Source organism: Saccostrea cucullata, unplaced genomic scaffold (genome assembly GCF_032062105.1).
Source record: "Saccostrea cucullata isolate Sc308-1 unplaced genomic scaffold, CSIRO_AGI_Scuc_v1 ctg14784, whole genome shotgun sequence".
NCBI lineage: Eukaryota > Metazoa > Mollusca > Bivalvia > Ostreida > Ostreidae > Saccostrea > Saccostrea cuccullata.
The window spans coordinates 1,150-13,732 of NW_026919151.1; the positions used below are offsets into that span (position 1 = coordinate 1,150).

General features: G+C 34.2%; 1 protein-coding gene across 1 annotated transcript; it reads left to right on the plus strand.

Moving 5' to 3' along the window:
* Window positions 1-233: 233 nt before the first annotated feature.
* On the plus strand, window positions 234-12,364 carry LOC134280026 (leucine-rich repeat serine/threonine-protein kinase 1-like; the record flags this gene model as incomplete). Its single annotated transcript, XM_062762459.1, has 6 exons — window positions 234-394; window positions 866-903; window positions 1,296-1,428; window positions 1,726-1,870; window positions 10,046-11,802; window positions 12,123-12,364. Coding segments are annotated over 6 exons (2,475 nt in total), but the record flags the coding sequence as incomplete, so codon positions are not given.
* Between the last annotated feature and the right edge of the window lie 219 nt (window positions 12,365-12,583).

The window sequence follows — 12,583 nt, forward strand, 5'->3', positions numbered from 1 at the left end:
TGACTTAAAAAAGGTTGTTTTTATCAATATTTTGTATTGAATGGAATGTGAACTGCTTGGATACCCTGTAATTATTAATATTTTTAAAACAAATCAATATGAGGAAGTACAAGTGAAACTATTTGGTCATTTGAGTGAGTTAAAGATTTTATCACAAGATGGAAATTATCTCCAAGTAAGAAAATCTGTTTAACTGTCACTGAGTTATGATGATGTATTTTATTTTGTAACAGACACCTCTTCACTGTGCCATTATAGACCTGAAGCTTGAATTCTTTAAGTTGTTGTTGTCACATGGAGCAGATTTTACAAAACAAGATAATTCAGGACTGACCCCCAAGGCAGTGGCAGAGAACATGGAGTTAGATGAATATGTAGAAGAAATGGAGGAGGAGCAAGGTAGTTCATGTATTATAATTCACTGGTTTTAGAGAACAATTGGGAAAAAATCATTAGGTTTTGGTAAAACAGTATTTCTGCAGTGTTGCAGTTGTGGTATTCTGAATATATTTGGAAATTTTTATGTCTTTAAGATTAAACTATGTGTGTGGTGTATTACTTTTTGATATTCAAATGTATGTTAAGAGTTGCACTACTACATCTTAAAAGTCCCCCAAATTTTGTTTTGAATCAATTCTGTCTACTCAAACTTGCACACCTGGCTTTAGTAAGTATATATAAAATATATGGATAAAAAAGTACAGTGTGACCTGTACCAACTTTGATTATTTTTCTGTTCTAACTTTGCTATACCCTTAAGTCTGGTGTTTGTTTTAAACAATGCTGCTGTAATTTGAAGATGTAAACACGATAAGATGGTGAAATACATGCTGAAAAGTGATTCTATAAATTTTTTTCATTTTAGAAAGAAGAGAGAACAGATATTTGATTCAGTTTTAAAAGGTATATATTTGATTACATATAAGTGCATTACATAAAGACTATTGTCAATAAGAACTAGTGTACTTGTTGTATGTACTTTGCATGTTTGTACATTGAAAAATTAGCAGGTTTTTATTTCTTGTTATAATGGTGATAAATAAAGTGTTATTTTAAACTTACTTCCTGGTATTGTGATTTTGTAATAGACTTTTTGTGTTTGTTTTATTTCTGTATATTTATAATACTAGTATGTAATATTGTTATGTCATCAGAAAAAATTTCACAAATCCAAGTGTGAATAAAAATTATACAATGTAATAATATTCTTGAAATAATTTGTCACCATATAAGTTTTTTTTTTCTTAATTGAGTCAATCCAATTCATTATTTCTTGTTTTATTATTTTTCCACAGCGTTTGCTGATGCTTGTAAAGCTGAGGATGTTTCTAGGATGACTGATATTTTAAAATGTAACTCCTCTCCAACAATCCATGTAAAACTAGTCAGCAACGCCGTGACAGATGATGGATTAACTCCCCTTTGTTGGTAATGTCACTCATTTTAACACCTGTTTATTGGACTTCAGATGTACCTACTCTTCATTTCCTTTGCACTTTATTATGCTTGATAAGGAATATTGGTATTAAACTGGAAAAGTATGAGGAGGAGTAAAATCACCATTATAATTATGCCCAGTACACAGTAAACATATAAACACAAACATATACGGTACATTACACTGAAATTGTTCAGAGAAGTTCCACTTTGCTTCAAATCTTTTTTTTAATTTGTATATATTTATATATTTTGCATGTTTACGGTGATGGTATATACCGCTTACAGGGCTTGTAAATGTGGCAACATCTCTATGCTGCGACTCCTACTTCAGCACGAAGCATCCATCATCTCGTGTACATCTCAGGATATGGCTCCTATCCATCTGGCCTGTCATTTTGAACACACTGATTGTGTTCAACTTCTTCTGCAGGTACTTTGGAAACAGAATTTTAATTTAACCATCATTCTGACTTTCTGTAGAAAAGCAACATTTTTGTCTATGAAATAGTTTGGTGCTTTAAACATTGCATTTATTGACAGCCATGCTAGTCAGCTACATCACAGTAAATATTCAGTCAGATTGTGTGTGTAAGAATCAAATCATAAAGAAAGAAATGAAACCAAATCTTAATTTATGACAGCATATAAGTATAAGGAATACTTAAAATAAGGAATTCAGGAAATTCTTATCTGTATTGACTTTTTTGACACAAAAAAGTCTCAACTTTCTCTCCTTGTGAACAAGATTAAAAGTTTAATCAGCATAAATAAAGAGGACCCCCCTAAGCACTCATTTGTTCCTTGTGTCAGTCAAGGTTTACAAAACAGTGTGGGGGATAATGCTCGCAATTTCATTTGAAGTTGAAACTTTTTGTTAGATTAGATTTAATCACTTTCTAGAGTTTATTTTCTTATAATATACCCTGTATGCAGGATTTTGGGTTCTCTGTAATTGGGGCCATTCAAAAGTCCCATTTTCAATATAAAAACTTGAGGTACCCCCCCCCCCCCCCCAATATATTATGTTTAATTTTTTTTCCAGTTTGTTATTTTCACAAAAATTAAAGAACATTAATTGCTAAACTTGTTAATTCATGTTGAACCTCCTTTATATTGTCAAGAAATAAAATATGTCATTAGTACCCAAAGAGAGGACTTGTCTCAATAAATATATCTGTGAAATATGAAAGCCCAAGCAACAACTGCAACCATTCATTAGTTATGGCTAAAATTAATGGTACCCTGGGGAAGGCAATGTCATAAGAATTATACTCGTATGTAAAAAAAAAAAAAAAAAAGAAAACTTTATCACTAATCACTAACTGTTTAAAATTTATGGTCATGGTTAAATTATTTTTCAGAATTAGGTTAAACTCCAAGATGAAGGCCAAAAGTCAAACTTGTTTGTATCCAAAAGAAGGTCTTGTCACAAGGAATACACCCGAACAATATAAAATCCTTGGTAAAAACTGTTGAAAAGCTATGACTGAAGCTAAAGTTTGTTTTTTAGTTGGCATCACACAATTAAAAGTTAAAATACTTGTGAAGTATAAAAGTGAGCTTTTCTGATCACATTGTGTCCGTCGTCCGTCAATTTCCGTCCGTCCGTCTGTCCAAAGGAACTTTTCACAGGAAAACACATTGAAATATAAGAACCACTCACCCAATCAAATGTTATGGACAATGTAAAAGATTTTTGTACAAAGCATCAAATTGGACTGTACAGGAAAATTTGTATCCCCAAATTGACTAACCTGAAAGCATAGAAATTCCATTAACAAGGGGAGATAATCCGCGTGGTATTAATTTACGCTATGTACGCGGTCACAAATAATATGCGGAAATTTGTTCAAGCGTACTTAATAAAAATGTAAGGCATATAGTTCTCAAGAAAACTGCTTAATTTTCTACCCGGGAAAACAGAAATTGAGATTCCGTGGAATAATGACCTAGGGCAGTGTAGACTACAGTAAATTGTTACATTTATTTTAACCCTTTTTCTCCAAAAGTGTTTTGCTGGTACTCCCGACCAGTAAATGTAAATAAGTAAAATGGCATGCATTAATAATTCAAGAATTTTACAATCAGAAATATATAAAACAATCATTGCTGTGATTTCTTTGATCAACATGATTATTGAGCCATCTTTAAAGTACAATATTCACCTCGCCCTTCAGGTTCATTGAAAATTGTACTCCTTGGATGTCTAAATCATTGTATTAACCTCAAAATCAGCAATAATTGTGTAATAAACATATTAGTTCTGTTGTCAACAAGTACACACTTAACCACTGAATGATGCAAGCATTAATCAGTAAAACTGCCATTGGCTTACTCAGATAATTATATGGAAATTTTACAAAGTAAATAATTAACAAAAATGTCTTGTTTTGATTTAATTGTAAACATTGAAATGTCTCTCATTATTTAGGACTACAGTTTCACAAAACAACTGCTTTTGTAATTTTTTTTTCTTAAGCATCTAATTATTATTAATATGACTTTGTTTGCCAATGAAGGATTGTACAAGTTATTTTTAAAGTCCTGAATTAACTTTGGAGTTTCCAGTAATTTTTTGGGTGAATTAACTTTCTTATTTTCAGCTTCTGATAGTTAGCTGCACTGTTAACAAGATTCTGAACTAAAATATAAATATGAATATATTTTAAATGAAAATCAGCTTTTTTATCTGTATAAAGTCCACTGAAAAATATAATAAAACAAACAATTCATGCAAAAGAGGCAACCAGTATTATACGGTGTATTTTGTTTCAAAAAGACCCCCCCCCCCCAAAAAAAACCACTCATAACAGTACATATTTCCATGTTGGATTAATTGTTTCCATGTAAATTGGGAATATAATTATGGTTTGGTAGAAATATTTGTGGATTATAAACTTAAAACAAATATACAGTCTAACCTTGATCCATTTGAAGCCAGAAAAAAAAAACTTCAAGATAATGTGGATTGAGATATCCAGGAAAATAAAAGGAATAAGTAGTTGTTGGGACTTCAAAATGACTTAGACATATCCATGGTATTCAAGATATCTGTGTTCGAGATATCAAAGTTCAACAGTTACTGTATTTGTATAGAAATTATGAAGAATTTACGTATATCACTTATAATTCAGTTTACTGTAGAAGTACTTTTTTCCACAGGGTCATAATTCCATGGAATCTAAATTTCTGTTTAATCTGCGGGTAGAAAATTATGCAAATTTTCTAGACTGTCACTATATGCCTTACATTTATATTAAGTATGCTTGGACAAATTTCCGCAGAAAAATTGTGACAGCGTACATAGCTTAAATTAATACCACATGGAAAAAAGTACTTCTACAGTATACTGAAAGCTAGGATGGTAAGAAACAAAATGAAAAATCTGTTAAACAGGGTAGGCGATTGGAAATTGGTTACTAAAAATCTTCTGATTTTTAGAATCACACTAGCATTCCGTGTACATGTATTTTAATGAATTTCTACAGATCTGTATTGTAGATCTTTTGTATGAATCATTAGGTCTTTCCACCTTTCTGTGGAAAGACCTATTGAAATTGTTCTGTTTATTATTATTAGGTCTTTCCAGCTTTCTCTGGAAAGAGCGATGTATTCTTCTGTTTCTTTTTTTCCTTTTCCTTTTTTTATTATTTTTCCGCCGTGTGATTTTTTGTTTCAAGATTTATAAAAGTTTGAGTCGATATGAATGTACCTGGTAAAAGATTTTCGCAGTTGACCCTGCGTTATGAGTTATGACAACATTACAGTTGCAATAAAAGCTTTTATCGCAAAACCGTAAACCGCAGAGATTCCAAACCTTTATTAATGTCTACGACTTTCAAGAGGTCAAATAAACAGTGTCCAAAGGAGGTCTAAACTCCTATAATGAATTAACACTGAATGTTTGCGAAATTACGAATATCAAGAACTTTTCTAAAACGACAAGGCGTAGAGACATGGGGCCAACTGCAAAAGATTTCTTGACCGTTGACCTTAAAATCTAGGTCAAGGTCAAAGGTCAAGGTCATTCAAAATATGTAAAATTAAGCATTTTTTATAGCTCTTTTGTTCTTAACCAAATTCTAAACTTCTTTGCATTTTTAGTATGTACTCTTAAAACCATTTCAGAGATTCCATGCTTGTCCCTTAAGATTGAACCCTCTAAAAGTTAGTGCCCCTTTCATTGTAAACCCTTGTTATCGCTACTCCTCCGAAACGGTAAACCGTAGAGGTATAAAACCTTCAACAATGTCTGCGACTAATTAAGTACACTTCTCATTCTATTGATGCGAAAGAATTCGTAAACATTTAAAGTAGTTATTGCCCCTGGCAGTTTATGATGTTTACAAAGAACTAAAAACTTCTTAACGACAAGTGGTAAAGACATGGGCCCAACTGCATGAGATCTTTGACCTTTGACCTTGAATATAAGGTCAAGGTCAAAGGTCAAGGTCATTGGGAAAGTATCAAAATTGCTTATTTACGGGCTTTTGGTTAAAATGACCTTGACCTTTGACCTTGATATTTGAACTTGACCTTTGACCTTGACCTTTTCTCAAAAGTTTAAAAAGATATATTCATTTTCTTTACCTAGATTCAGCTTCAAGTGTAAAACTCAAGTTTATAAAAGTGTTTTTTTTTTTTTGCATGACCTTGACCTTTGCCCTTGATAAATGACCTTGACCTTTGACCCAAAGGTCACATTCAAGCTTAAGTATGTGGAGGTATTTATAATTCTCACGTCAACAAACAGTTATATAATAACCCACCCCCCCCCCCCTCCACCCCTGATTTCTCTAAAAAAAAAAATCAATAGCGGCATAGAAAATTTTTCTACAACTCAAAGGACATAAAAGATCAAGATAAAATTCAGTTTAGCATGTAAAAGACACCTCAAAGAAAGTGCCCTGAGAGTTTTACGGTGAGTCTCTTAAGTACAATTAAATTCTAGTGAATATCGGCGAAATCTACTTTTTTTTCTGTCTGAAATTTAATTCCTGCTGAGTATAAAAATTAATTTAAGCTTGTATTGGCCATTTCTTCGATTGTTGTTAATATCACTCGATTCTCCTGCTCCAATACGATATTTTGATACTAAATATTCTTGCTTTCTTTAGTATGTGGAATTTATTTCAATTTTATTTAGATTTAATATTAATGAAATGAATCTCGAAAATAGCGATTTTTCCTGTCAAATAAAATTCCACGCTCTCAATGACATGTTTTTTTTTGTTTTTTTTTTTCCTGAGATGCATGTTTCAAGTTTAATTTATGCTGGTAACTATGAATTCAATTCAAATAGAAATGATTATTAAATCATACCTATGAGTTTACCATATCTGTCAAAATGAATGCGGCCTTTTTCGAATACATAAATTGCTACGCAACCTCAAATGCATGTATCCCCGTTAATAGCAATATCATAATTGTAATCAGACAATATCCCTTACATATTAACTCGAAAACAATTTCATTCCAACTCACATATACACCCAGGAGCTTGTCAGAAGTTTATTAATTGGATCTCTTTGACTGGTCAATGAATCAAAGAAATTCCGGTAACTTTAACTCGACAATAATACACGACAATGTCAACGGAACCCGTGGCGTAGTGGTTAGAGCGCTCGCCTGCTAATCAGAGGGTCCAGGGATCGAATCCAGCTGCAGCACCTTATCATTTTTTTTTTTTTTTTTTGCGTTTTTCTTCTTTTTTTCAACCCAAATGACACGGAAACACTTAAAAAGCTGGAAAGACCTCTTATTGTTCTGTGAACAATAAGTCTCCTAGTGCTTATTAGGTCTTTCCAGCTTTCTCTGGAAAGACCTATTGATATTCTTCTGTTTCTTTTTTTCCTTTTCCTTTTTTAGGTCTTTCCACCTTTCTGTGGAAAGACCTATTGATATTCTTCTGTTTATTAGGTCTTTCCACCTTTCTGTGGAAAGACCTATTGAAATTGTTCTGTTTATTAGGTCTTTCCACCTTTCTGTGGAAAGACCTATTGATATTTAGGTCTTTCCACCTTTCTGTGGAAAGACCTATTGATTTCCTTCTGTTTCTTTTTTTCCTTTTTCTTATTATTAGGTCTTTCCACCTTTCTGTGGAAAGACCTATTGAAATGCTTATGTTTTTTATTATTCTATTTCTCACCTTATGTTTTGACACCGTAAGACTTATCGAAAAACTTTATAGTTCATGATACTGGATATTTAAAGTTATTCCGAAAAATGACCCCCCATATTCTAACTTAGACCCCTTACGCAGTTATTCGCCCTTTCACCGTTAAGCTTGTTATCGCTTCTCCTCAGAAACCGTAAACCGTAGAGATATAAAACCTTCACCATTGTCTTCAACTAATTTAGGAGACTTTTCAATCTTTTCATTGTGAGAGTTTTCTTTGACCCCTTCAATGAGTAACTGCCCCTGAAAGTTTATAAAGTTTACAAAAAATTAAAAATTTTCAAAACGAAAAGTCGTAGAGACATGAAACCAACTGCATAACATTCAATGACCTTTTGCCTTCAAATTCATTTCAAGGTCAAAGGTCAAGGTCATTCCAAATATGAGAAATAAATTTCTCTTAATAGCTCTTATGTCCTTAAACATATACGATCTATCTTATGTCTTTGATATGTACTTTTGAAACTCTTTAGAAGATATAAATCTTGGCCCCTAAGATTGACCCTTTGAAAAGTTGTTGCCCCTTGTGCTAAAAACCCTTGTTATCGCTACTCCTCTGAAACCGTAAACCGTAAAGGTATGAAACCTTCACCAATGGCTTTGCCAAATTATGGGGACTCTTCAATCTATTCATTGCGAAAGCATTCGGTGACCCCTTCAATGAGTTATTGCCCCTGAAACTTTTTGAATATTACAAATAATCAAAAATATTCAAAATGACAAGTCGTAGAGACATGGGACCAACTGCATTAGATTCAGTGACCTTTGACCTTCAAATTTATGCAAAGGTCAAAGGTCAAGGTCACTCAAAAATTGAGAAATCAAGCTCTTTTTATATCTCTTTTGTCTTTTAACATATACAATCAGTCTTTGCATTTTTAATATGTTCTCTTAAATCTATTTCAAAGATTTCATTCTTGTCCCCGAAGATTGACCCTATTGAAAGTTATTGCCCCTTATGCGAAAAACCTTGTTATCGCTACTACTTCAAACCCGTAGACCGTAGAGACACCAAACCTTCTCTAATGTGTTAAGGGTCTTTAGGCCTAACTTCATTGTAAAAATGCAAAAGGATCTGATGACCCCTTATATGAGTTATTGCCCTTTAACTTTTTTGTGCTTAATATAAAACCTTATAACTTGAAAACTATAAGTGGTAAAAGCATGGGGTCAATTGCATTGTGCCCTTGACCTTTGACCTTGAAAAATTTTCAAGGTCAAAGGTCAAGGTCATTTCAATTTTTTTAAATTTTATTTTTTTCTATCGGTTAAGACAGTTTTGGTTCTTTTATTCATGGAATTTAATTTTAAGGAGTCAAATAAACAAAATTGAAAACATCAAAGAAGGTGGAAAGACCTCTTATTGTTCTGTGAACAATAAGTCTCCTAGTTCTTCTCATTTATTATTTTTCCGCCGCATGTTTTTTTGTTTGAAGATTTATCGAAAAGATTTATAGTCCATAAGAATGTACTCCATAAAAGATTATTGCAGTTCACCCTGCGTAAATAAACCTTGAACCCTTTCGAAGTTATTTCCCCTTTCGCAAGAAATGCTTGTTATCGCTACTCCTCTGAAACCGTAAACCGTAGAGGTATGAAACCTTCACTAGTGTCTTCGACTAATTAAGGGGACTCTTCAATCTATTCATTGCGAAAGCATTCGGTGACCCCTTCAATGAGTTATTGCCCCTGAAACTTTTTGAATTTTACAAATAAATAAAAATTTTCAAAACAAGAAGTCGTAGAGACATGGGATTAACTGCATAAGATTCATTGACCTTTGACCTTAAAATTCATGCAAAGGTCAAAGGTCAAGGCCATTCCAAAAATGAGAAAAATTAGTTCTTTTTGTATCTCTTTTGTCTTTCAACATATATTTAATGTCTATGCATCATTAATATGTACTCTTAAAACTGTTTCCAAGATTTTATTCTTGTCCCCTTAGATTAAACCTTTTAAAAGTTATTGCCCCTTGTGAGAAAAACCTTGTTATCGCTACTCCTCCGAAACTGTAGACCCTAGAGACACCAAACCTTCACTAATGTCTTAAGGGTCTTTAGGCCTAACTTCACTGTATAAGTTCAAAAGAATCAGATGACCCCTTATATGAGTTATTGCCCTTTAACTTTTTTATACTTACTATTAAACCTTATATCTTGAAAACTATAAATGGTAGAAGCATAGGGTTAATTGCAATATGACCCTTGACCTTTGACTTTGAAATTTTTTTCAAGGTCAAAGGACAAGGTCATTTCAAAATTTTTTTTTTTTTTTACGTTTTCATTTTTTTTCAAGCCATTTCCCTTATAATTAAATTTAGAGAGTAAAATATAAAACTATAAGAAATTTAAAAAGATGGAAAGACCTCTTATTGTTCTGTGAACAATAAGTCTCCTAGTTTTATTTCTCTTTTTTTTTTATCTTCAGCATTGCCCAGACATTGTGCAGAGGAAAATGGCTAATGACAGCTTGGCCCTCCACGTAGCAGTAGAGACAGAGAGTCTGTCACTGGTCACACTGTTACTAAATTACGATTACCCAGAGTATGCTCTGGAGGACTTCAAGGAGGAAGGATTGGGAATCGGTTACAAGCTCCCATTTGATGTCAACACAAAAGATTCAATGGGAAGGAGTCCCTTGTTTTTGGCTGCGGAGAAAAACAATCCTGATATTGTGAGGTTTTTACTAAATTTCCATGTCCCGTTTGAAAAGAAACAAAGGAGATATGAAGGTCGAAGCCGACTCACTAGTGATGTAAGCTTTGAGCCTGAGTTAAGAAGAGAACAGTTTGGGAGTAGTTTAAACAGCAGTTCTTTTTCGTCCAATGTCTATCACCCCGTGGATATCAATCTGCAGGGTCGTAATGGATTTACTCCTCTACACGTGGCAGTGAGTAACAGTTACTACGAAGTTACCGACATCCTGCTGAAACACAAGGCTGATGTCAACATACTGGCTAACGATAGCGGAAAACTCATATCTACCCTAATGATGGCCTGTAGGAGGGGAGACAGCATTATACTGGACAAACTGTTCAAGTATGGTGCCGATGACTTAGATAAACAAGTCTTCACTTATGCTGTGGAGAAGAGACCTAAAATGGTGTTCACATTACTTAAGTACAGAACTTGTAAAGATGTGGAAAATGAGTACAAAATCAATCGTATGGATATGAGGAGTTTATACAGGAAAATGTCTGAAATGGAAGATACTTATGATGGACTGAACTCTCTGAACCTGGATTTTAAGAAAAAGTTTCCTGTCCATTCTGTCCATGTTAAATGGCAGGATCTGCAGCACATTGAGATGGTTAAAGAAGAGATGTTGATTGATATCAGCTGTCACCACAACCCAGAGATACAGACTACATCTCTTAATTACCCCTTTGCTCTATTTGCAATCACGAAGATTGACATCTCTGGAAATAAAATTGGTTCCGTTTTTCCTTCAGTATTCTTTAAGTTGCCATCTCTACATTACCTGAATTTGTCCAAAAACCAGATCAAAACTTTTCCTGATGTGACAAATATGGATGACATCTTTGTTTGTCTAGAAGAATTATTGCTGGATAAAAACAAAATTGAGGTATTGCCAGACTACTTATTTTCAGTGTCAACATTAAGGTATCTCTCAGTAGCTCACAATAATTTGAGAGAATTTTCTTCAGAATTGTGGGACATGCAATGTCTGGCTTATCTAAACCTATCTCACAATCAAATTGCCTCCCTACCCCAGCCCCGCCCCAAGCACTCCCGCCCCCCGTCATCAGGAAATCTGTCGTCAATCACAAGTTCTTATCAGGAGGAACAGGCTCCTCCGACCTTGGTCACGCCGACCAAGTCAAGCGTGGAGGAGATTCAGGTCAAACATGCCGTGACCTGGATGTCAGGAAAAGTTGTTGTGATGGACGGTGACTTTGACAGTAGCTCTGGCCTGTCAAACAGAGGATTACAAGACCTGAATCTGTCTAAAAATAGACTGAGTGAGATCCCCTTCTGGTTGTGTTGTACTTCTCCCTACATGGAGAACCTTAATCTGTCTGGCAATAAGATCCAGTACGTGGGGGGCTTATTCCAGCTCCCGCAGTATCTAAAGACGCTAGACCTCAGTGGAAATAATATACTGGATACAGTGCCCTGGCAATGTGCAGAGGACAAAGACGGTCTGTGTTACAATACAAGAAGGTAATGAATTATTGTGCTGTAGTGGATTGTGACAGATAAAAAAATTATAGTAGGTTTGGATTCAGATTGTCTAAACAGAATTTGTTTTTAGAATGGGTATCTACTATAATGAGCTAATATTTGAAAGATTTGATTTTTGATATCAATATTTTTTATAGTTTCAATAATTTATAAAACTTTTATGGGGGGTCTTTGAATTAGACAAGATCCCCGGGACCCCCAAAATTATGTATTTATTTTATGATATTGGTGATGGGCTTATACTTAAGCAAATGCACACAGAACCAATATATTTATAATCTTATTTGATGACTTCGTAGTGCCCGGCCGACCGGCTCCCCCCACTCCTTTAACTCCTACACCAGCTTCACACAGCTACTGACCTGTGGTCATCGCCAGCACCGGATTCTGGAGCGACTGGACACGCTTAACCTTGGCTTTAACCGGAGACTAGAGAAAATTGTCATCACAAGATCAACGGAGGACAGACAGGGAAGGAACAGTACTGCCAGTGTAAGTCATGAGTACTATCCATGTAAGTCAAAAGTACTACAAGTGTAAGTCAAAAGTACTGCCAGTGTAAGTCAAGAGTACATGTACTATCACTGTAAGTCCAAAGTACTACAACCATGTAAGTCAGTAGTACTACCAGTGTAAGTCAGAAGTACATGTACTGGCAGTGTAAGTCAGAAGTACTACCAGTGTAAGTCAAAAGTACTGCCAGTATGAGTCAAAAGTACTACCAGTATGAGTCAAAAGTACTACCAGTATGAGTCAAAAG